We start from the raw sequence: 24,166 nt of genomic DNA, 5'->3' as shown, positions 1-24,166 counted from the left end.
CCCAGCTAATTTTTGTATTTTTAGTAGAGACAGGGTTTCACTATGTTGGTCAGGCTGGTCTCGATCTCTTAACCTCGTGATCCACCCGCCTCAGCTTCCCAAAGTGCTGGGATTACAGGCGTGAGCCACTGCACCTGGCCGCCGGCCATCTTTTAGGAAAAAGTGGATGGGTATCACACGTACTCAGGTTGGGTGAAATGACCCCACCTCTTTGTCCTCCCCGGATGTCCCCAGCAAGTGTCGAAACTGGAGAGAAAGCTCACCAAGCGGGACCATGTCATCTCAGAGTTGGACACCAAGGTCAGCCAGCTGCAGGAGCAGGTGGAACTGGACCAGAACCACCTGCAGAGGTGGAAGCAGCTGCAGGAGGATTTGCAGAGCAAGGAGGAGGTGATTCAGGAGGCAGAGCAGCAGGTCCGCGTGGCCCTGGAAAGCTCCCAGTCCAGGGTACGCCCAGCCCCTCCTCCTGAGGGTCTGTCCCAGCAGCTGGTGGCCAAGCACCCGGGCCCCTGCCCACCGCCCACCGAGGTAGAACCGGGCTCTGAGTACGCGGGGGCTCAGGCTGGTTCTGCCGTGTACACCAGCACCCACACAGAGTTGACGCTCAAGAAGTGTGGGTAGAGGATGGAGTGAGGGTGTGACGGAGCACCCCAGAAGCATTCGTCAATGGCAGTGGTGGGCAGAGCCCCGCGGGCAGGGCTGTGGGTCTTGGCTTGCATTGTGAAGGGGATGGCTCACTGGCTTGAAAGGAGGAGTGTGCCTGGATTGAGAGGAATGGTGGTGTCAACCCCTCTCTGAGTCATGGTGTGCTTGCTAGGCCAGGCACCATTCTAAGTACCTTCTTGGCATCGAAGTCATGTGGCTCCTTTAACCAAACTATGAAGTAGTTATCATGATCCTCACTTAACAGACAAGCAGGAAAGGATGAACAGTCCCCCTGGACCCCAGACCTGCTTTTTGCGGTGGTGCTGGGATTTGGACCAGGCAGTCTTAACTGCAGGACCCCACTGGGGCGTCACATTAAACGTGAGCAAGGCCAGAACGCACCCTGCTTGTGAAGGCCCCATGCCAAAAAGGAAATCAATAAAGAGCTGACCTTTTTTTTTTTTTTTTTTTTTTGAGGCAGGGTCTTTCTCTGTCATCCAGTCTGGAGTGCAGTGGGGTGATAACAGCTCACTGCAGCCTCGGCCTCCCAGGCTCAAGCCATCATCATCCTACCTCAACCTCCTGAGTAGCTGGGGCCACAGGCATGTGCCATCATACCAGCTAATTTTAGAAACTTTTTGTAGCGACGGTCTCACTATGTTGTCCAGACTGGTCTCAAACTCCTGGGCTCCAGCAGTCTGCCTGCCTTGGCCTCCTGAAGTGTTGGGAATACAGGTATCAGCCACCGTGCCTGGTCCTGACCTTGATTTATAATCCAAAATTAAGCAAAGGTCAAGGTCATGTATGGAGGCTTTTGAGGTCATGTTCCCACCAGGAATGCCAACTGCAACTCAACTGTGTTCTTTTCCCTGCCTGAGCCTGCCTCCTTCCGGCTGGGTCAGACGGCAGCACCCACCCCTGGTATCCCTTGATAAAACAGTTTGGGATCCAGCCGTAGTCCTGGTGAAAGCATTAGACCAGAGGCAGTCTAGGTGTGCCCATTTGTACGCCAGCCTGCACTGACCTGGTAGAGCCTGGAAAGCTGAGCTAAGAAATACTCTGAAGCTAAGTCCGGGTGAGCAAGAACTAGCGCCAAGCCTGATGGTGAGGCCCCACGGGTGTGGGGAAGTGAGGCTGGACACCCTGGGTAGCTGCCAACTTCTACCCTGGGGAGGCACCCCCAGAACAGAGGCCCAGCCCCTTGTGGCCTCAGGACCTCCAGCACTTGGCACGATGTTTGTACAAAGTGGGCACTCAATAAATACTGGACAGAAGGAAAGGATTCCACTCCTCACACAGGCCAGGGGCTCATGCCATTCCTGCTGTTCTGTTACTTAAACCTGTCCAAGCGGCACTGTGGACGTGCTTCCACTCGGAGGCAAGGCTGAGCCTTTCGGGCCCGGCTCCCATTGGGCACCTCTGTGTCGTCAGGGTTTCTGGCCGAGGAACTGGTGCTGATGGTGCCGCATAACTCCAGTGGTTTCTTTCTGAGGCTCCTGGGGCGCAGATTGGAGAGATTTCCTCTGTAGCTTCCTGGGAGGCACGATTAGCTACCTCTGGGGAGGCGGCTGCAGTGTACAGGCAGACAAGGATCTTCACGGCCGCAAAAGACTGGAACGCCTTCCGGGTCTGTGCGCAGGGGCCAGGTTCAATGCTGCTGTCCATGGCACAGACGCCTCCTAGTCAGCATGGAAAGGAGGAAGGGCCAGCAGCACACTGTTAAATGCCTAAAGTAACAGTGTCGCCAAGGGCCAGGACGTCCACTCACTGCAGCTCCCCTGGGCAGCGGAGGAAGGTCCAGGGGTTACGTGCAGCTTCTGTACTATTTTGGTTTCTTGGTTTAAAAATATGTGTGTGTGTGTGGGTAGGTTTTACTTTCCAATTAGAAAAGCCAACGTGGTGTCAAAGAGCCTTTGGGCTTTGGGGCTGGGCCGCGCAGGGTCAGGGGTTGGATCCGGCAGCTCCTAGCTCTCAGGCAGCCCACACTGACTTCTCTGGCCCCTGTTTCCAGTTTCTAAAGCCATGAAAAGTGAGGGCGAGCTGTTCCTTCCTGGCCTATAAAAAAATTAAGTGCTGGGGGTGCAGCCCACTGGCCAGGTGCCTTCTTGGGCAAAGATGAGTGACGATGTTGTCCCTTTGCTCATAGCTCGAGAGGCTAAGGAATAAGATCATCCAGGCCACCTTTAGCATCTCCGGGACCAAGTCCTTGGCCAGCGAGATATCTGACAATGACATCCTGGAAGCCCTGCAGGTACACCCCTAAGCTCAGCTGCCTCCATCCGGGCCCCATCCCGCTGGGCCACAGCTGGGGTAGGGGGTGGGGTGGGGGCCTAGGTTAGATTCAAGGGACTCTGTTCTCATGCTAGCTGTGTCACCTATTCACCTGGACCCCAGGACCCTCCTTTCTCTCTGCTCAGGCAGAGGGGACCAAATCATCCTAAGGTGGGTGGGGGCGTGTCTTGGGAGTCTTACCCACTCTCAGCAAAAAGGCGGAGGGGCATCAGAGACCAGCAGTAGCCACCACAACCCATCCTGAGCGCTGTGGAGAGGGGACAAGCCGCTCGGGTCACGAAGACTCTCCCGCAGCAGGAGCCCAGCCCCCTGCTTTGTCCAGCATGGTCCCCTCCGCCGGTATCCCCACCCACTGATCCAGGGCCCTGGCGCAGACTCTTCCCATCCTGGCTACAGCCTCCTGGGCTCCTTCCTGACCAGGGGTCCCCAAGCAGGGGCCTCGGAGAAGTAGAAGGGTGTAGGAGAAATAATTCAGGCCTTGGGGTCACTGGGCATGAGGGGGTCACCACCCACCAGCTGTGGGCCACACAGTCACTTCTCTGAGTCATAGGTGCCTCCCTCTGTGACGGAGAGCGCATGCTTACCTGCAAGGTGTCGTGAGACTCAGAGATCTGGGAGTCAGGCACTGGCTGTGGCTCTGTGTGGGGCCATGTGCTACACAGGGGTCACCTCTTACCAGCAGCTGCTTCTGGTCCCAAGACTCACACTTTGCCCTCTGGGGCTGCCCTTAAACCCCAGTGTGTGCCCACGACCTTCCAGCACCCACGTTCCTGGGGCCTGGTTCCCTTCCTCTGCAGAGCGGGTGGGTCCCAGACGGTGCCTTTCCTGCAGAGCTGTAAAGTGGGCAGAGATCTCTGCGGCCTTGGTACTGTTGTCTGGGGGAGGGGAGGGGGAAGGGGAGGGAAAGAGGAAGAGAAGAGGGAAGGCAGAGGATGGAGGGGGTATACCCACTGCACAGTAGCCAGGGAAGAGCACCTTTGCTTGTTTGCTGTAACCTGACACAAACCAGCAACAGCCCAGAGAGGAGACTGGAAGAGGGGTGGGGACAACGTTCCCTCTGCACAGGACAGAAGGGACTTGAGGGACAGAGGTGACGACCTCAAAGGTCTCTTGGAGTCTGGGGTTCCTCACAACTCTAAGAGGGCTGAGGAGGGGACTTAGTGCAGGCTTCTGTGGGCTGGTGGTATGCACCTGCCCCAGCTCCGCGTTCTGTGACTTCACTTCCGCGGCTGAAAATCAGCCGCCGTGGGAGTATTCCCACCACAGAAATTCGCAACGCCACAAAGCCCTGGAGAGTCGGTTGTAAGTATTTACCAGCACACCCCTGCTGCAGCGAGCCCCTCTGGAGGTGGAGAGGGTGGTATCCCAGGCAGCTGGCATGAACTGGGCACACCAGCCTCAAGGCCAAGGTGAGGAACTGGGAAGGCCACCTCCACGGTTGTGTTTCTTGTGTAGGGAATTATCTCAGAGAGAAGCGACTACTATAATCAGCTGAAGCAGAAAGGTGTCAAAGTGCCCCCCCCTCATCTGTCAGAGGCCTTCCTGCCCAGCAAAACCAAGAAGGGGACCTCCAAGTAGGCCCAGCCAGGCGCCCAAATACGGTCAGCCCAGCAGAGGCCAGGGCCCAGCTCCAGAACCACCCGCCCCCACCATGAGTCCTGTTCCCAGACTTAGAATTAAACCCCGGCGTTGGCACTGTCCCACCTTTTTCTTCTCTGGAATCCACGTGGGGGCCTATTCTCCTCTGCGACCTTGAACTACTACGACACTCCCCATTCCAAAGCTCACTCACTGGGGGTCAGCACACCAGCCTGTGCCCCTAGCTCCTAACAGGTCCCCTTGAGGCCCCAGGCTGCCAGACGCCTGAGCCGGGGTGTCCAGCCAGCACTCAGCACAGACCTCACACCTACTGAGCAGAGGGGGTCTGTGACCTTCTGCCCTGGGGCCTCTCCTGGCTGGGGCACTGTCTTGCAGGAGGATTGGAAGATGGTGAGGGTGGGGGGCTCTGTTCCCATCCCCCTGCTCCTGGAAGGAAAGTTTTACGGACGGCAACGGTGTCTGTGGTCCCTGACGCTTCCCCGGCGCCTCGCAGGCTCTGGGCGCCTGAACACATTCGGAAGGGGCTCTCCCCATCGCCCTTCTCTGCTCCCCACCCACACCCGCTTCCCTTCCCGCCGCGAGCACCGAGCGTGGGCCACGCGCGGGCGCCATGCCCCTCAGGCCCCGGAGGGGGACGGTCCCCGCGGCCGGGTCCTCGATACCCAAGATTCAGACCCAGACGCGCCCAGAGCCTCCCGTAGTCTCGCCGGCGCTGCAGCCGGTTCCCCGCAGGGCTGGGGGGCTCGTGGCGTCGTAGCCGCTCCAGCAGGGGTGAAGGAGGTCGGTGACCCTGGAGGGCGGGCCGTCTGGGGGCGGGAAGTGTAGCCCTCAGACCCTGCCTGGCCCCCTGCACCTCCAAGCCCCGGGGCTGGGCGGCCTCGGGCCCCAGCTCCACTCGCCAAGCACCCAGCCCCCTCTGGACTACGCACCTCCGCGCTGCTGGCTCCAGCCCTTCCCCGCATGGCCCCGCCCCCCCCCCCCCCCCCGCCCCCCTCCGGACCAGGTGCCTCCCGGCTGCTGGCTCTAGCCCTTCCTCGCGTGGCTCCGCCCCCGCCCTCGCCCCCTGCCCAGGCCCGGCCCCTGCGGAGACCAGAGACGCGCGGACGCAGGTAAGGCTCGCTGGGGTCCGGGCTGCAGCTTCCCGGTGCGGCCACAGTGGGCAGGTGGGCCTGTGCGCGGCGGACTCGCTGGCTGAGAATTGGCGGGGGCTGGGGGCGTGCCTTGGACTGACCCCCACCGGCGTAATCAGCGGAGCGGGACCAGGCCCGGAACTGCCCGCCTGGCTCCTTGTGGCCGCTGGCGACCCCCGACCCCAGCCACTTTCCCTTCCCAGCCCTTAGCAAGGCTGCTTCTCCGGTTATTTTTTTAGGCTCGAAGCGTCTGCCGAACCTCAGCCCACGACCTGCCCCTTTGGGAGGTGCGGGCCGCGGCCAGGCTCTGACCTCAACCTGGCACAGAGGCTCCGGCCCTCAGGCAAGATTCTCCGGGTAAGTGTGGCGCCCTGAGGCGCTGTGGGGTGAAGAGGTCTATGCAGGGGCCGCTGTGTACCTAGGATCTTCCTGCACTCACAAACCCCCAGGGGGTGCCAGGACCCTGGAGGCTCCCAGGGCCTGGAGGGGCGTTCCTGATGGGTTTCTGCCGCCACAGCTGTGACTCTCAGGTGAGTGTGGAGAGACGTTTACTGGGCAAGTGAGGGAGGCCAGCCTCAAGGGCCGGCTCTGGTGGCTTTGTCCACCGGGGTGACTTGGGAACCACACGTTCTACGTGGGCAAGACAGGAACCCAGGATCCCAGAGTTGAATATACTGGGCTTAACCTCTCCCACCGGGAGGCCCATGATGGGCTGCTGCAGTGAACTTGGAGACTCAGCACTCCTGGGACTAATGCTGCATGGATGTCGGGTTGCAAGGTGGCTGCTGCAGCTCCAGCCATCACGTCAAGGCTAGAAGAAGGAGGTGGCTGCTGCTTCTTTCACAGAAGCAAAAGCTTCCCCATCCCCTGCTGCACCCTGGCTCCTGGCCCACAGCTGGGTGACTTGGGAAAGCAGGGGTGGTGGTATTAAGCTTGTCTTACCCTGGTCATGGCTGTTTACTGGGGCTGGCACATTGCTGCTGGGACCAGACTGGAATTCTGCACACCAGGTAAAAGGACGTGAACCTTGGGTAGGCAGCTGTCGGCTCCACATGCTCCGGGAAAACAGCACCCATACTCCAGTAGAGGCTGGGCCTCCCTGGGCCTGAGTGACAGGCTGCACTGAGCCCGGGCTCCCACCGGAGGCACACTTTATGGCTTTGAGACAGCTCCCTCTGCCTCTCTGGGCTTTGGGGAAGGGCAGACACAGAAGTGCCCCAGGAGTCTCAGAACTGCCTGGGGCCTGAGTTTCTGAGCTGGCTTCTTGCAGGGGAGTGGCTCTTGTGTCTTTAGACCTCTGTGCCGATGACCTGGGAGGAAGGTCAGCCTTCCCTGCTGGAGGGGGCCCAGCAAAGCCTCAGCCCCCAGAAGTGAGGGGCCTGCCACTGCCTGCCCAAGGACCCCACTCCTGGGGGCCACATGCTGAGAAGGGACACTGGGGGCCCAGCAGACCGGAGAGCTAACTCCAGCCCCACAGCCCCACAGCCTGGGTGGGTTATCAATTTCTGGCACCCCCTGCACCCCCTTCCCCTTAGGTAAACAGGAGGTCGAAACAGAGGCCAGAGGGTAAAGGAGGCGATTAGAGTCTGGGCTGGCTCAGGCTGGCCGGGCAGCTGTGCTAGTGCTTGGAGTTCCTACTCAGTCCCTGCGGTCTCCTGGCCTCTGTGGGCACTTGGGCTGCCAGGCACCGAGCTGAGCTGGGCTGTCCTGCAGTCACCCAGCCCATGACCCTCCTGTCTCTGTAGGGACTCCCTGAGGCCTTGAATCCACCCCGGCCCTGTGCTCGGTGCATCGTGCCCCCCAAGCCCCAGCCCTCCCAGAGGTGTGGGTGGGGGAGGGGCTGCAATCCACACAGGCCAGGGACACAGCTGCTGCCACTGCCTGAGGCCAGCCACGCATCCTCCCCAGGCAGGGACCGGTCTAGCTGTAGTCACTGCCCCGGACCTGCTGCCCTGGACCTGCTGCCCTGCCCCATCCCACCCTCCCCGGACCAGCCTCCCCAGAGGTCAGCAGGCGCCTTATCGGGCAGGGTTCAGGAGGGGGACAGTTATCAGGGGCTGCATCCTGGGTTGGGTCACAATGTCCTTGTCTCTTGAGGGTGGCAGGCTGTGCAGGCTGTCTGATAAAAGCACCCAGGAAGGGAGGCCCCTGGAGCGTGCTGGAAGGAAACACTGGCCTCTCACATGCCTGAGGTTAGGGCTTGGCCTGAGATGGAATTCCAGCGGCTTGGCCCCATCCTCCCGGTGTGGCCCTGGGCAAATGACTCAACCACTGTGTGTCTAGGTCGCCTGTTAAGTCAGGTGACAGAGCCGGTGCGGGAGGCAGCCCCTGACCCTTAGTGCCCCTCCCCAACAGCAGCCCCAGAGGGGGTCTTGACTAGTGCCTTCCATTCGGTTGTTTTACAGTGAAGTCACAGCCTTGCCACCTGTCTTGATCTCACCACTGTGAAGGCCCCACCTCTCCTGCTGCAGCCCCACAGCATGCAGCCCCAGGAGAGCCACGTCCACTATAGTAGGTGGGAGGACGGCAGCAGGGACGGAGTCAGCCTAGGGGCTGTGTCCAGCACAGAAGAGGCCTCAAGCTGCCGCAGGTAAGGGGCCTGGGGGCAGCCTGCCAGCCACAGTAGGCCAGTGCCTCACCTGCCCAAGCACAGAGACGCCTGCCCTAACCCCTGCCGCCAGCCCCATCACCCTCCACCTCATCCTGGCTGGGAGCCCACGGTCCAGCGGCTCAGCAAACCGCAGCCCTTGGCCTTCCTGCTGGTTGGCTGTGGCTGGGGAGAGCTTCCTCTTCACTCCAGCAGAGCGCCAGGCCCCTCCCCCTGACCCGGACCAATGGCCACAGTCCACTTAGGGGCCCCTCATGCGGCCCTGGCCTGGGGCTCACCTCCAGTTGGTTCTCACCCCAGGATCTCCCAGAAGCTGTGCACGGGCAAGCTGGGCATCGCCATGAAAGCGCTGGGCGGCGTGGCCCTCTTCTGGATCATCTTCATCCTGGGCTACCTCACTGGCTACTATGTGCACAAGTGCAAATAAACGCTGTCCCACGTGCATGCTGGGGGCTGGCTGCACAAGTGAGAGCACAGGCCTGGAGGGACATCGCTGTCCACGTGGACCCCCACATAGACACGGACCCCACGGCACACACAGCAAACGGCACACGCGCTGGCAGCCATGCGCACGAAGACACCAGGTGTACAGCTGTCACAGGCCCCACACGAGGGCGTACCACACACCTGGCACACAGTCCTTCAGAGGACCTACAGACAAACAGCTGGGCACACGTGGCTAGGAGGCCTGGGTCCAGCCTCAGCAGGAGCTGCAGGACACACCCAAACTGGGCCCTGCGGCCTGGAGCCCCCAACCACAGCTTCCCCTCACCCAGGGCTCAGCCCCTGCCCTTGTCAAGGCCAGGATGAGGGGTTCCTTGGGCAGACGAACTGCGCCCACCTCCCTGGCAGCCCCCGGGGTGGGATCCTCCCTGCTGCTTTCCTCCATGCCAGCAGTGTGCAGAGCTGTGTGGCCTGGGCAGCCCCCTGTCCTCTCTGGGCCTGACTCCTGGTTTTGTAAGGATGGCTCCAATAAGGGCTGTGTGTCCCCTGCCCTTGTCTCAGACGCACCGTGTCTTCCTTAGTAAAGTGGGCACGGTTCTTCCTAGGCAGTCCACCATACGCAGGGGCTGGGTGCATCCTCTTGGGGCTGGTGGCTGCCAGGGAGGACCCAGGTCTACCCTCCCTTCCCCAGGGACGGGCCTGGCCCCTCCAAGTACTCCTTGTGGGCCAAAAGCCTATGTACAGAGGCATTAAGCGTCTGTTGAATGAACGGTGGATGACAGCCTTTGCCATAGTTGCCCGACCAGGCGTAACATCCAGGAAGGCTGTGGGAAGGCTGCCCAGGGCAGGCCCCCTCCCATGTGGCTGTAGGAATGCACCCCTCCCAACTGGGCCCTCTGGCAAGGACACAGCAGGCCTGGGGACCCGGCTGTGGCTGGACCTCAGCTATGTCCCAGGGACTTCAGTCCCATTTCCCGTCCACCCCCATCCTGGCCTCCAGTCCCAGCCTCTGGTCCCAACCTCCATTCTCTTCGTAGGTCTTTCCTGAGTCGTGTATTCGGCTCTCACCTACCACAAAAGACCCCAAAAAGCCTTGCCAGAAACATCTTAGGAAAGGGGTCCTCACCCCAGGACTGGGGGTGGGAGACACGGGCAGCTGCTATCCTCACAGGCACAGAGAAGGGGGCCACAGGGCCAGATGAGGTTATCAGAGGGTTGAGGCTGTGCCTGCCCCAGGCCAGGTCCCGCAGAACGCATCAAGTCAGGTAAACAGGACGGGCTGGGCCAGTCTTGGTGGGGAGGCAGACTCCACACCATCCGCCTTTTGGGCGAGCAGGCCCACTTGAGGTCTGCCTGGGGCCAGAATGGTGGCAGGTGGAGCTGCATGGCTGATTGCACACTGCCCCAAGGCTCCTGGCTCCAAACCTGAGGAGGGAGCCCAAGGGCCTGTCCTGGGCTGGGGTCTGAAGCAATGATGCTTTCCTGGGAGCCTGTTGTTGGGTGGGCCGCTGTCTGCCCCAGCCATGACAGCCTGGATCTCTGCACAACTCTTCAAAAAGAGATCCCTACCTCTGGCCTGCCACTCCCAAGGAGGGAGGGGAGTGGCCAGCTGGTGCCCTCCCTGGGGCCCAGCTTCACAGGACAGCACTGCCCTGGGGCTGCTGCAGTTTGGCTGCATGGGCCCCAGAAGGCAGCATTCTGATCTGGGGGTCCCGGGGCTGGGCATCCCCAAGAACTGGTGCGGCCCAGGAGCCAGGCGAGGGTACAGGATGGGGATGGGAGTTGTCCCAGTTCTAGTGGCCCTGGTGCTTCCACCACGGGTCCCACACGCCAGTGATGCCCACGCACCCCCACAAATGCTCCTCCCCGCCCTGTCAGGTGCCGGCAGTAGATGGCACAGGCGGATGTCAGGGTCTGCCCCAGATCTGGCTGGCTGCATCTGGGTCCGCCCTGGCAGGGGACCAGCATCTTCAGCCAGGGACTCCACCAGCAGCCCTGCCAGCCCCAGCAGGGGAGGCTGCAGGCAGACACCCACTGGTGCTCACTGGGCCGGGCACTCAAGTTACCCACAGCTGCCTCTCGGGCACACTACTTGTCCCCTAAGTGGCCATGGTGGAAACAGCAGCTCCGGCCCCAGGATCCCAAGGTCATGGACCTAGGCTGAACTGGGCAGTGTCCTTACAGCTCTGGGAGGGTTGGGGAGACGATGGGACAGGACCCTGCTAAGTGGCCGCCTGGCTTCCCCTCCAGAGACTTGAAACAGGAGGATCTGCTGTGGGTGCGTCTGGGGCCTGGGCTCCTCTGAGTGTACACCTGGGGCATCCAGGCAGCCTGACACCTCTGGTCCATCTCATGCTCCAGGCAGGGACCCAGCAGGGTGGGGCCGCTTCCCAGGACCCCTGGTCAAGGGTACTAGCTTCCCCGTGACAGTGGCAGGTGCCTCATGCTCCCTACTGGCAAGATCTGGGTGGGCACAGGAGGCCCTGAGCCTCCCCACATGGAAGCCACCACTGGGCTAGAGTGAGTTTTGTGACACTTTGAGCAACAGCCTCTGGCGATGCCGGTGGGAAAGGATCTGCTGGGCCAGGAGCGGAGCTGTTTTTATTAGTGAGTGGGGGGGGGGGGTGAAGAAAACACCAGAGACACCTGCGCTGCGAGTTAAACACATTTCCAGCGTCTCACGCGTCACGAGCTGCATCAGGAAGGGGCACAGCACGCGGCAGCCTCATCCTCCTCTGTCCACACAGTGACAGGTGTGCTACAGCATGGACACCAAGTCCCTGGGAGCCAAGACAGCAGCTCCGGCATCCCTCCCTCCCCTCCCTCCCTCCCGGACTGGGCCGGGCCATACAGAGAAAGGGCAGCCTCTGCCATGGCAGCCCCAAATCCCCTCAGAGCCACTGTCTGGGGTCCCCAGCCCCAGAGCTCCAGCAGAGTCCTGGCCTGGGGAAGCCCCCGTGCCACCTCAAGCCTCCAACAAGGCAGGCTCCTGGCCAACTGTGGCATCTGCTTGACTGCCCAGGGCAGCAGGAAATTAGGTTTTGGGGGACACAAGGCAAGGCAGTAGTCTGACACACCCACAGCAGTCCGGCTGGCACTGTGTGGGCCTCATCCTGTCTGCAGTCCCCTCCTCCCACAGTGGGCCCAACAGGAAGGCCTGGCAGTGACCAGACAAGTGGGTCCAGGTCTCAAGGCAGACTGGCCTGTGTCCTGCAAGGCTCTGAAGAGCCCCCCAGGTGTTAGTCCGCCCACTGCACAGGGCCCCGGGCCTCTGGTTCTCACGACTAAAGGTGTGTGGGCTGTGGGGCTCTTGCAGATGCTGCCCAAAATCGCCAGTCATTTCTACAGACACAGAAATTGAGACGCTGAACAGAGAACAAATGGTGTCATTCGATCAAGCTGACGAGTCCGCTTCTCACATGGCACCAGACCGTAAAGCAGTAGGGTCTGTGAAAGCCATCGCAGCGGCTGGCCGGGTCCTCGTGAGCCACGCACACTGACTCCCGGGAGTGGTGTGCACGCACATGTGCCTGGACATACGTGATGGCGTGGACATGGGGGTCTGACCTGGACATTCACGACGGAAACATCTACAACAGAAGGTGCTCAGGACCCATCCATCTGGCGCACAAACGAAGATTTTTGGCTCAAAAACCTAAGCATCCTCCAGCTAATGCTACCATCTGTCCCTCAGCTGACTGCCGATGCTTCCCAAGCAGAGCTGTCCGGTCCACTCATGGCGCTCCAACTGCCTGTCACTGTGGCACTAGCGTGCATACGATGAAAAGCCCACCGACGCCTCGCTCCTCTGCGCGGCCCCGCTGAGCCAGGGTGAGGGGCTGCCACTGCCTTCGGCCTACGGGCTGCCCACCTGGAGGCGTCTCCGCATCTCCACCCCCACAAGGCAATCCAGCAGCCTGGAGAGACGCAATTCTGCCAATTCTAAGGTCACATTAAAACTTTCCCCAGAGAGTATGATCACTGCCAGCTGAAAAACCCAACGTCCTTGCACAGCCAAGCTGCATCCTGACATGGTATGGTTTTAAAAGATGCTGCGTCATAGAAAGTGACCGTGCCGTTCAAGGAAATGCACATTGTTTAGCTTCCCAAGTTTTCGGGTCTCCAAACCAGTGACAGTCACGTGTCGCTTAGTGACATGAGACATGTGTGCTCAGCTGCTGCTGTGTGATCACAGAGTGTCCTTACACAAGCCTCGATGGTGCGGGTAGTTTTATTTATGTGTTTTTCATCGGGAAAAGCAAGTGTCCCAGCAGCATGACCGAACATCAATCACTTCCCCTACTTGATCTACAAGAGGCCCACGCCAAGAGCCCAGGCCAGGCTTCCAAACACTCTGCACAAGAATATCGTGGGCCTGCTGTCAGGGAAGTGTCCATCGCTGAGCCAGACGCTGTGACGTGGCCCATGACTGTACAGTGTCTGTTCTCCATAAACAGTTACCTGCCATGTAGCTACATGATTCACAACATTTTCAACAGTTAATTTTGACATCTGAATAATTCCATAAAAACCGTAAAATCAGTGTGGTGTGGTAACAACAACAGAGCATCACTTTACGACAGAATCATCTGGAAAAACAGAACAACGAATACATACATCTTAAAAAATGCTGGGGTGGGCCAGGCACAGTGGCTCACACCTGTAATCCCAGCACTTTGGGAGGCTGAGGCAGGAGGATCATGTAATCCCAGCACTTTGGGGGGGCAGAGGCAGGCAGACCACGAGGTCAAGAGATCAAGACCATCCTGACCAAAATGGTGAAACCCCGTCTCTACTAAAAATACAAAAATTAGCTGGGCTAGTGGCACGTACCTGTAGTCCCAGCTACTCGGGAGGCTGAGGCAGGAGAATCGCTTGAACCCAGGAGACAGAGGTTGTAGTGATTCCAGATCATGCCACTGCACTCCAGCCTGGCGACAGAGTGAGACTCCATCTCAACCAACCAACCAAAAAAAACGGGTGAAAATCTAATGGATAATTCAGCATTGCCACATAGAAACCTCGGTAAAACAGGCCAAACAAACCAGTGGACAGGCTGGACAGGCGGCCCTGGCGTCAGCGCACGACAGTCACATGGGGAGGGGCGGTGGCCAGGTCGGCCTTGGACGGGTACACCACCTTCAGGCTCCCTTCCAGGTCCACCACCCGGACCTGCTCCACCACCAGCGGGGAGGGCCCGTCCTTTCCAGCACTGGGATTCGTTCTGGGATCTGAAAGTTGTCCAGAGACTGCATCAGCTTCGGTGTCTGAGAGTGATCCTTCCTCTTTATTTTCTAAAGTGTACTTGTTCATTTCTGCCATTTTCTGCAAATGAAAAATACCTCTTTAACCTGGAGACGAGAGGTGACCCAGGGAAGACATGCTGTTGTCAGCCAATGCAGTAAGCAAGAAAGAGGCAATCAGGACGGGTGGTACGTCAGAGCAGAGCACCACTCACGCTCAAAACGCGTTTCTCAGGAGGAGCCACCACGCACTCACCAGAATAAGGGCATCCATGACATCCTTGCAAATCTGCAGACTGGTGGCACTTGTTACTTCCAAAAACAAATCAGAAGTCGTTTTCTTAACCTTAAAGAAAGATTTCAGAAAAGACAGTTATCAAATGTAGACATCAGCAACTGCATCAATTGTTCTGAGGAAAAATCTACACAACTGTGTGGCTAGGCAAAGTGGCTCACACCTGTAAACCCAGCACTTTGGGAGGTGGATGTGGGAGGATCGCTTGAGCTCGGGAGTTCAAGACCAGCCTGGGCAACACAACAAGACCCCATCTCTACAAAAAAAATACATCCCGGGATGTCGTGCAGCACTGAGCATGAACAGTGAACAGTGAGCTGCGGCTCTGAGAAGCCAGGGCCCTTTGTCCCCTCCAGGCTGCGTCTTCTGTTGCACACAATGAGACCTCACAATGCAGCAGACACTTGTGTGTGTTAATTCTTTTTCTTTCTTCTGCTTTTTTTTTTTTTTCTTTTTGGAGACAGAGTTTCGCTCTTGTTGCTCAGGCTGGAGTGCAAGGGCGCAATCTCGGCTCACTGCAACCTCCGCCTTCTGGGGTCAAGCGATTCTCCTGCCTCAGCCTCCCGAGCAGCTGGCATTACAGGCATGCACCACTACACCCGGCTAATTTTGTATTTTTAGTAAAGATAGGGTTTCTCCGTTTTGGTCAGGCTGGTCTTGAACTCCCAACCTCAGGTGATCCGCCCACCTCGGTCTCCCAAAATGCTAGGATTACAGGTGTGAGCCACTGCGCCTAGCAGACTTGTGTTAATTCTACAGGGAACAACCTAGAAGACACACTAAGTTCACACACATGCCACCCTACCTTTGTCTTCTCACTGTTGGTTATTGGTGGGAAGGAAATCACATCACCGTCTGCATCCACAAGACAGGGGTAATTTTCCTTTCCATCCAGCAAGTGAAGGTATCTGTGTGGGAAGAAATACAAATGATAGGCCTAACTATAAAAGATATATTGTGCAGGGTGTGGTGGCATGTGCCTGTGGTCCCAGCACTCAGGAAGCTGAGACAGGAGGGCTGCATGGGCCCAGGAGTCTGCTGGGCTGTGCTGCGCCCATGGAGTGTCTACACTAAGTCTGTCATCATTATGTTGAGCTCCTGGGAGTGGAGGACCGCCAGGCTGCCTAAGGAGGAGTGAACCAGCCCAGGTCAGAAACAGAGCAGGACAAAAAGCTCCGGTGCTGATCAGTAGTGGGATTGCGCCTATGATTGGCCCCCTCACTCCAGCCTGGGCAACATGGCGCGGCCCCATCTTAAAAACAAAAAAGAAAAAAGGCACAGCTGGGCGGAGTGGCTCACTCCTGTAATCCTAGCAGTTTGGGAGGCCGAGGCAGGCGGATCGCCTGAGGTCAGGAGTTCAAGACCAGCCTGGCAAACATGGCAAAACCCCGTCTCTACTAAAAGCACAAAAATTAGCCAGGCGTGGTGGCAGGCGCCTATAATCCCAGCTACTCAGGAGGCTGAGGCAGGAGAATCGCTTGAACCTGGGAGATGGAGGTTGCAGTGAGCTGAGATCGTGCCATTGCACTCCAGCCTGGGTGACAAGAGTGAGGCTCCATCTCAAAAAAAAAAAAAAGGCACACACCTGAAAACATACCTAAAGGGTGAACTGGACAAATCAGAAAGTTCTTTCCACAAATGAAGTGTAATATCAAGGGTCAAAGCATAACAAGCCTCAGAGAACAAAGTATTCTGCAGCCTGTGTTTACAGAAATCGCTGCGCTAGATATGGATGATCATCTTGCTTAGAGCAGTGCCAAGGACCCTGACTTGGACACCCAGCAGCGCGGGGCACAGACTGGGCTGGCATTTATGTCTGTTTCCTAATGGCTACTTTCTATTCTATCCTGTCCTGTCCCATCCCGAGGGCGACCCGCCTCCTACGGAATGGCCAATACCTCCGCTCCTAACACCTTCCACTTCCCTCACGTCAGGGCCATCTAGATGACAGACTGGTTCCACACGTCTCCTTTCAGAAGAGAATGCTTTCTTTTTTTCTGTTTACCCTGTAAGAAGCTTCCGGTTCTGGTAGCATTAGGTGTTCCTGAGGAGCACAAACTCACTCAGCAGAGGCTGGCACGCTGCACCCCCCACGCCCGGCCCCACCCCACCAGGCGCGCTGCCCACCTGTGCAGGCCTGACACACTCTGCCGCTTCTTCTGCTTCCTCTGCTCCTCAGCCTCCAGCTGCAGCTGCCGCACCAGCTCCTTGGCCTTGGCTTCTTTCCGCCCCAGGGGAACAATCTATCGGGCAGAAACCCACAAACTCCACTAGGGTCACAGCCACAGAACTCACCCGTCCTGTCAATTACAGCCTTAAGCCTCCACGAGCCCTCCCGACTCCCACCTTCATTCATCTCTACAGCAGGCAGGGAGCATCCCATGGAACCACGCAGCAAGAAGCTGCATGCAGGCTGCGATTGCAGCATCCCTGGGAGACCTGACGCCCAAACACACCGATCCTACCAAGGAAGGGCTTAACCTCAAACCCAGCTCATGCACAACCATTTCCAGTGGTCTGCCATCCTCACAAGGCCAAAAGAGGAGAAAAAGGCTGAGCAGCCAGGACCTCATGCACTGCACAGAATTCAACATCCAGGATAGCACCACGATACAGCAACTCACACTACTGCCAACCCCACGCAAAGGGTTTTACAATCGGGACAAAGACTAAGATTTCTGATTAAAGGGTAGTGAGCGAGTGAAGGAAACCATTTTCCCACGACTGCTCCTCCACCGAGTCCTCTCACAGCTGTGCACCGCTTCCAGTAACTGCAAACGTAGCCTGTTTCATTATTTCATGTCTTTGCAAGAACAGCATCGGATTCTACTCTAAAGAAAATGTTGCCGGGCGCGGTGGCTCAAGCCTGTAATCCCAGCACTTTGGGAGGCCGAGACGGGTGGATCACAAGGTCAGGAGATCGAGACCATCCTGGCTAACACGGTGAAACCCCGTCTCTACTAAAACATACAAAAAAAACTAGCCAGGCGAGGTGGCGGGCGCCTGTAGTCCCAGCTACTCCGGAGGCTGAGGCCGGAGAATGGCGTAAACCCGGGAGGCGGAGCTTGCAGTGAGCTGAGATCCGGCCCCTGCACTCCAGCCCGGGCGACAGAGCGAGACTCCGTCTCAAAAAAAGAAAACCGGGCGCGGTGGCTTATGCCTGTAATCCCAGCACGTTGGGAGGCTGAGACGGGTGGATCACCTGAGGTCAGGAGTTCGAGACTAGCCTGGCCAACATGGAGAAACCCTGTCTTTACTAAAAACACAAAATTAGCTGGACGTGGTATGCATGCCTGTAATCCCAGCTACTTGGGAGGGTGAGGCAGGAGAATCGCTTGAACGCGGGAGGTGGAGGTTGTGCTGAGCCGAGATTGTGCCATTGCACTCCAGCCTAGGCAACAAGAGTGAAACTCCGTTTCAAAACAAAAGAGAAAGAAAATGTTCAGGCCGGGCATGGTGGCTCACACCTGTAATCCCAGCACTTTGGGAGGCTGAGGTGGGCGGATCATCTGAGGTCTGGAGTTCAAGACTAGCCTGACCAACATGAAGAAACCCCGTCTCTACTAAAAATACAAAATTAGCTGGGCGTGGTGGCGCATGCCTGTAAACTCAGCTACTGGGGAGGCTGAGGCAGGAGACCACTTGAACTCAGAAGGTAGAGGCTGTGGTGAGCTGAGATTATGCCATTGCACTCCAGCATGGGTGACAAGAATGAAACTCCATCTCCAAAAACAAAACAAGAAAAGAAAAGGTTCGGGCTCCAGTATCAGCACAGCGTCTTTCGACACTACGGAGACCCTTGAGCAGACCCTGCAAAGGAGGCTGCAACACCTTGAGGTCCTGCGGGGGCCGGGCGCAGTACAGCAGGGGCCCTTTGACAGCGCGGAGCTCGTGGGTGGCAAGGGTGGCGGCCGTCCTCTTCTCACAGAGATCTTCGTGGAGCTTGGTCTGTAACACAGGAGCAGTGATGAGTGAGGTCTTTTGTGGCCAGCGAGGGGTTCACGCTTGACCCTCGGCGGGGCTGTGCACCAGGAAACCCTCCCAGTCCAAAGTCTTCAAAACCCCGCCACGCCCCTTTCCGAGACGGGGCTCCCCTCCAACTGCTCTCCACCCGGCCAGCCAGGCACTCACTTTGTGGAATCACCATCAGGAAAACTATCTTAACCTATCAATCAGCAGACTTTCTTCCTTCTGTCATTCTAGACGTAATATTTGAGATTTCAAAGAATCCATCTTGAACTTTAAATAAAGGCTAAGCTTTAAGTTTTCAAGCCCCAGCTGTGGTGCTGGTTCCCTTCCTCCCTAAACTGCAGGCAGAAAGACTCTCACAACAGTCACTCTCGGCCTGCCATGCGCTGTCACTGCCACTGTGGGGCACACGGGACCTTCCCCTGGGCACAGATGTGGTTTATATTTTAAAAGCTGGTCAGGTGTTACAGAAAAACAACAAACTGGGAAGTTAGTCTTGCCAAAACCTAAACAATTCACAGAAGAATGTGCTGGCAAGAGTTGATGACTTTAATACTATCTTACATAAAACAAAATGTGTCATTTACTGTAGAAGTCAGAAGACCCACCAAAATATCAAAAAATCAAGGAATCCTGATTTCTTTTCCTTTTTTTTTCTTTGAGATGGAGTCTTGCTGTGTCAGCCAGGCTGGAGTGCATTGGTATGATCTCAGCTCACTGCAACCTCCACCTCCCAGGTTCAAGTGATTCTCCTGCCTCAGCCTCCCCAGTAGCTGGGATTACAGGCACTCGCCACCACGCTGGGCTAATTTTTGTGTTTTTAATAGAGATGTTGGCCAGGCTGGTCTCGAACTCCTGACCTCAGGTGATCCACCTACTGCAGCCTCCTAAAGTGCTGGGATTACAGGCATGAGCCACCACACCAGCTGGAACCCTGATTTTCAACTACAATAAAGCTATCCAGGAATTAGGATAGGCCAGGTGTGGTGGCTCACGCCCATAATCCCCACACTTTGGGAGGCTGAGGCGAGTGGACTGCTTGAGGTCAGGAGTTCAAGACCAACCTGGCCTACATGGTGAAACCCTGTCTCTTTTAAAAATACAAAAAAATTAGCTGGACATGATAGCGGGCGCCTGTAATGCCAGCTACTCAGGAGGCTGAGGCAGGAGAATCACTTGAACCCAGGAGGCAGAGGCTACAGTGAGATTAGACTGTGCCACTGCACTCCAGCAGTGGAGACAAAGAGAGACTCCTGGGAAAAAAAAAAAAAAAAATTAGGATAAACCATTAACCCCATATGTGGAGGAGCAAGGGATAGGGCCAGTGACCAGGACTAACCAGGCCAGGCTGCGGGCATCTGGGAAGAGGCCATCTCCACGCTGGAGACACCTGCCTCCTGGAGGGGACCGAGGCCTCACCCCTTCCTCAGCAACACCGGAGCCAGAGCCTGCTCTATTCCCTCTTTGGAGCTGAGGAAGCTGAGGCACACAGACATCTGGCTGGGCCCCACACTCCACTGCTGCTCCTTTGGACACGCTCGCCCCAGGATGTGTCCCAGCCTGCGGCATCCCACACCTCTGTCCTCGTCATCTGAGGACCCCACGGGCACCCACCTGTGAGGTGAGGAAGCGCTTGAGCGCATTCCCCGGCTGCAGGTCCATGCCTCGCACCACGGCCCCCACAATGTAGGGCCGCACGTCCCGGACCTCGGGGCTCACTCTGACTGTTAGGGGTGCAGGGTTTTCAGAGACGTGCAGGACCCTGAGCAGCAGCCGGCCGGCATCTCCCACGTCCTGCTCCTCCCCATCGCCACCCTCCCGCCTCTGCTTCCTCTCCCTCCTCTTCTTCCGGCTGTCTTCCTTCTCCGAGCCCTCGGCACGGCCCTTGCCCTTCCCGCCACCGCGGCCTCCAACGCGCAGGTACTCCAGGATGGATCTTGTCTGGCAGCCACTGACCATCTTCTCCAGGCGCTTGTCTCTCAGCTTGTTCCCGCGGAAATTGATCTCCTTGAGCTTGGGGCAGTCTGCAAGCTCCGCAGGGATCTCGCTCAGCTGGTTGTTGGAAAGGTCCAACGTCTGCAAAGAGAAATGAGGACGCGTCAGACCCCCAGACTCTGGGGAAAGAGCCCAAGGTCAGCTCCAGAGGCAGGGGGACCACTCATCGCTCTCAAGAGCCACCACTGGCCGCCTGTCTGTGGGGACATCCCTGGGGAACCACAAGTTATTCACCTGTGAGTCGCTTCCCCAGCTGTGCACCCCCACATCAAAGGCACTATCCAAGGAGCCTCTCCGAGGGGAAGGTGTCAGCCATGGTTAACAGTGATCTCTGCAAAAGCTTCTGACTCAAACATGTCACCCTCTTCAACAACTACAGCATCACTGCAGATCAATCATCAGGTTAGAGAACAGAAAGGCGACAAGGGGTGAGGGATGTCTGGCTGTGAAACGTGACCTCGTGTCAGGACCTAGCCAGGACTGCTCAGGTGAGAAGCAGGTTCCCCAAACTGGTGTTTTTTTTTTTATTTAAATAGGTTAAAAAAAAAAATACAGCAAAATCTCTCAAGAGCATTCTTCTTCATATTGAAGTACAAAATTGGCCGCAGTGACACACACAGTGCTCTCAGGGGGAAGGAAAGGGGAAAGCCGACTTCAATGGCGATAGGTTCTCAGCCTTCGTCTGACCCAGGACAGGTGCATCGGGGCCACCACTGTGTGCCACGCAGATACCCAGGAAGCCCTGTGGCCCATGGGAAAGCTCTTTCTATGACCATGACTGATCAGACTTTGGCAAAACGTGCAGGTGACCTCACTGAAAGGATGGAAGGGGTACAGTGGCACCTGAGGCACTCTTAGGATGTCTCTCCCAGGGTGTGGGCAGTGCAGAGAACGTGCCTGTGAGGGCAGCCACCTCCACGACATGAGGCTACCGCTGCGGGTTCAGGCAAAAGGGGCCCATCCGCCTCCACTCTGCTCTTTCCTGGCTTGGTACCCCGGCCCCACAGCCTCACCAGGGTGGAGGAGCAGGCACATGCAGCAAACTCTTCTGTCCCAGCTTCCTCTAGGGCTGGAGGAAGACCCTGCTGGGGATGTGAGGCCTGACCCTCGGGGGTGTCTGGCAGCCTGGGTGCCAGCTCTGCCCCCAGAGAGGAGGCAACAGCATGTGGGCCCCCGGAAGCCAGCACTCACCCTTAGCTGGTGTGGCTGGTGAGTCCCAGTCACACTGGGTGTGGAGGAGACAGGTGGGGCTGGACTTGATTGACTCTGAACAGAGATGGGAGGGGCTGATTACCCAGAGGACACCTTCTGCTTCGCCTGGAATGGACGGCAGGGGTGATGGAATTTCTCAAGCCCCAAGTTGTGAAGGAAATGAAAAAAGGAACCTGCCAGAATCCTCTGGCTCAAGCAATCAAGCTGCTCAGAGGCAGGTAAGGGCAGCATGGCTCAGAAATGCGACGACGGTGCCCACAAGCATTTGGGAGGGCGCACTGGACGAGTTCCCACAGGGAGAGCAGAGACCCAGGGAGGAAGCGGACAACGTAACCGTCAAGGAGGAACAGCGTGTTGTAAAAGAAAAGAGATCAAGTGCCCTCCGGGACAGAAGGGGCAGTCTAAGCAGCAGTGGCACCTGCTGGGGAAGAACACGAGGCAGGGGCTGAGACCAAGCCCAGCTGCTGAGCACTACCTGAGCTACACGTCCATCGGCTCTAACAGAACTGCTACAATTTTGTGCTTCTCCAGACAGGACAGGATGGGCTGGGCAGGACCTCCCTTCCAGCCCCACATGGGACAGGAGCCAATCTACCCCTGGAATCCAGGTGGTCTCACCTGGAGCCGTATCACCGTACCAGGAGCCGTATCACCAACACTGTCGCCAGCCTGCAGCACCAGGAACAGCGCGGCCATGAGCTCAGGCTTCTACAGCGCCTTGCCTCCCTGTCAAGAGACCTGGCCACCAGCCTGGGCCACCAGCCCAGGGCACAGCCCGCCTGGCAGAGGCCACGGGAAGCTCTCGGGTTGGAAGATTGTGGGTGCGGGTATCTGAGGTTCTGCTCTGTGGGCTTCTGCACTGCCCTAAGGGGCTTTGGTCAAAAAGCTTGAGAGTTCCCCTCAAGTGAAACCTCCTTACTGCCTGCAAACACGCAGTGGAGCGTCTCCCCCAGCTGACGAAGAGCAAGTTCCTTAAGACCCAGGACCAGCAGCAGAGGCAAAGGAGGCAGGCAGGGCCCCACTGGGGCGCCCAGTGCAGCCACAGCCAGGTTCAGCCCGCAGCCTGCAGTAAAGGACAATGGCAGGCACTTGGAGAAGGGTCTTCCTTCCAGGCAAAGACCGTCAGAGAAAGGGCATCTGAGCAGCTCAGGACCTGCCTGGAGGCTCTGCAGGAATTGGGGGACAGGAAGGGAAGCAGGGGAAGGAAAGCAAGAGGGAGGGCAAGAGAGTCACCATCTGGGTGGGGTGCAAAGCCGCAGATGTTGGGGAGTCCTTGTCAGAAATGCGAGGCCCTGCTGACGAGGTCACACGCTGGCCCCTCAGCCCGGCGCTGGGCGCCTAGTGGCAGCCTCAGCAGGAAATGAAGCCAGAGGTTTCACATATGAAGGGTGGGATGAGGATAGCGTCAGTTTTCAATTGTGCGAGGGAGTAAGCAGGAATGCCTGCAAGGATGTGAGGTGCACACTGGCTTCAGGGAGGATGAGTTACATGGGGTGGCTGGGGGTCGTCCTACCACCTGATGGGACGAACTGCCATCACCTGTCACCTGGAGCTGACACTCTTCTGCAGGAAACACAACCCCCGCGGTGGCTAAGCTGATGGCAGCAACGTGGGGCCTGACTCTGGCCTGGCACACTGGCTGCCTTCCGGGCCCATGGCTTTTGCAGGGGACCTGCTGCTGGGGAAGGATCCTAACTTCATGGTGGTGACAGGCTTACATAAACCAACCCAACAAAGAGCGCCAGTCCCTGAGTGAGCCCCACTCCCTCCGGCAGCAACTGAGAAACTTGGAAGCTGGGGGGAGAGCGTTTGGCTTCAGGAGGGTTCGCATTGAGGCTGAACTCCCCGTGCAGCTTGGCCTTGGGAGGGGAGTGGCCCAGGGCCTGAAAGGACATCTTTACTAAGGCACCGTCCTGCCCACATCAGCTGTTCGGGTAACATCTGTCCCATCCCTCCCTCATTCCCACACGGACAGCACCACAGGCCTGCGTGATGGCCACTTACAATGCAGTCAGGAGAGGTGTGACGTGCCCCCATCCTTGGCTCACCACAGCGCTGGCAGCTGAGCCCCACAGGCCACAGCAGCGGGAAGCAGCCGGGGAGGGCCAGCCAGGTGCTCTCAGGTCTCAGCAAGTCATGTGGCTCTGAGGCCAGGACACTGGGGAAGCCAGGCTCCCACGCAGGCAGAGCTACTGGTGAGGCCACAGGACAGCAGAAGCCTCGTCCCCAGTGGCTGGGAGAAAAGAGGGTCAGGGCCTTTGCACTGCAGGCCCCAGCCCAGGCTTGGGGGTGCTCCCTGGGGAATGGGTGCGGGGATGAGCACTAGGAACCAGGCTGAGCGGCTTCCACTTGCAGTCTCGTCCCTCTCGGGGAGGAGGGGGTGAAGGACAGGCAGAAGCCTCTGTGCTGTTATTCTGGTGGCCTCTAAAGAGCCAGTCCTCCCAATGAACCGGAACTGGGCTTGCACTTATTTAACCCACAAAACGCAGGAAAGTGGCAGGAGGCACGTTCCAGGTCAATGCCTGAAGAGCTGGCAGCTGCTGCTTTTGTGCTGAGGACCCCTGAGCCCCGCGAAAGAAGGGGCGGGAGAGGCCCCGAGACGACACATGGAGAAGTCCACCCAGCCCGGCAGCCCAGCCCTGAGCCCATGCCAGCTGAGCACAGCCATACAAGCGACCAGCAGCAAGAGCTGCAGCACTGTCCACTGTCCAGCAGAGCCAGCCCAGAGCGCAGG

General features: G+C 58.0%; 3 protein-coding genes across 10 annotated transcripts in view; 2 read left to right on the top strand and 1 right to left on the bottom strand.

Moving 5' to 3' along the window:
• Nucleotides 1-4,515, top strand: part of CCDC27 (coiled-coil domain containing 27) — a 23,969-nt gene extending 19,454 nt beyond the window's left edge. Inside the window, 3 exon segments of the mRNA XM_023215178.2 lie at nt 235-447; nt 2,792-2,896; nt 4,393-4,515. Coding sequence (XP_023070946.1) covers nt 235-447; nt 2,792-2,896; nt 4,393-4,515 — 441 coding nt within the window.
• Nucleotides 4,516-5,521: 1,006 nt separating this feature from the next.
• Nucleotides 5,522-8,759, top strand: SMIM1 (small integral membrane protein 1 (Vel blood group)). Of its 8 annotated transcripts, none has more exons than XM_026457457.1 (6): nt 5,522-5,645; nt 5,906-6,023; nt 6,960-7,156; nt 7,575-7,671; nt 8,072-8,256; nt 8,575-8,759. In XM_026457457.1, exons 5-6 carry the CDS (start codon nt 8,147-8,149, stop codon nt 8,699-8,701), a joined length of 237 nt encoding a protein of 78 aa, XP_026313242.1. In that variant the 5' UTR covers nt 5,522-5,645; nt 5,906-6,023; nt 6,960-7,156; nt 7,575-7,671; nt 8,072-8,146; the 3' UTR covers nt 8,702-8,759. The 8 variants fall into 8 exon arrangements, with proteins under 8 accessions (XP_026313242.1, XP_026313240.1, XP_023070950.1 ...); XM_026457455.1 differs by having other exon boundaries at nt 6,937-7,156; XM_023215182.2 differs by having other exon boundaries at nt 5,906-6,196; nt 6,937-7,156.
• A 2,548-nt stretch (nt 8,760-11,307) lies between these two features.
• LRRC47 (leucine rich repeat containing 47) overlaps nt 11,308-24,166 on the bottom strand; it is a 17,296-nt gene continuing 4,437 nt past the window's right edge. The window contains exons 2-7 of the mRNA XM_023215177.1: nt 19,840-20,301; nt 18,088-18,204; nt 16,384-16,499; nt 15,062-15,164; nt 14,218-14,307; nt 11,308-14,043 (exon numbers count right to left, since the gene is read on the bottom strand). Of these exons, the coding sequence (XP_023070945.1) occupies nt 13,795-14,043; nt 14,218-14,307; nt 15,062-15,164; nt 16,384-16,499; nt 18,088-18,204; nt 19,840-20,301 (1,137 nt within the window). The 3' untranslated portion in view covers nt 11,308-13,794. The remainder of the gene's footprint in view (nt 14,044-14,217; nt 14,308-15,061; nt 15,165-16,383; nt 16,500-18,087; nt 18,205-19,839; nt 20,302-24,166) is intronic.

Source organism: Piliocolobus tephrosceles, chromosome 1 (genome assembly GCF_002776525.5).
Source record: "Piliocolobus tephrosceles isolate RC106 chromosome 1, ASM277652v3, whole genome shotgun sequence".
Taxonomy (NCBI): Eukaryota; Metazoa; Chordata; class Mammalia; order Primates; family Cercopithecidae; genus Piliocolobus; species Piliocolobus tephrosceles.
This window is presented reverse-complemented; position numbering and strand designations above follow the sequence as displayed.

What these genes read in the sequence shown, in the direction of transcription:
- SMIM1 (XM_023215183.2), top strand. Translation starts at nt 8,147, where the DNA reads ATGCAGCCCCAGGAGAGCCACGTCCACTATAGTAGGTGGGAGGACGGC. An exon ending in GAGGCCTCAAGCTGCCGCAG is followed by an intron (nt 8,257 to 8,574) that starts GTAAGGGGCCTG and finishes TTCTCACCCCAG; the next exon opens with GATCTCCCAGAAGCTGTGCA.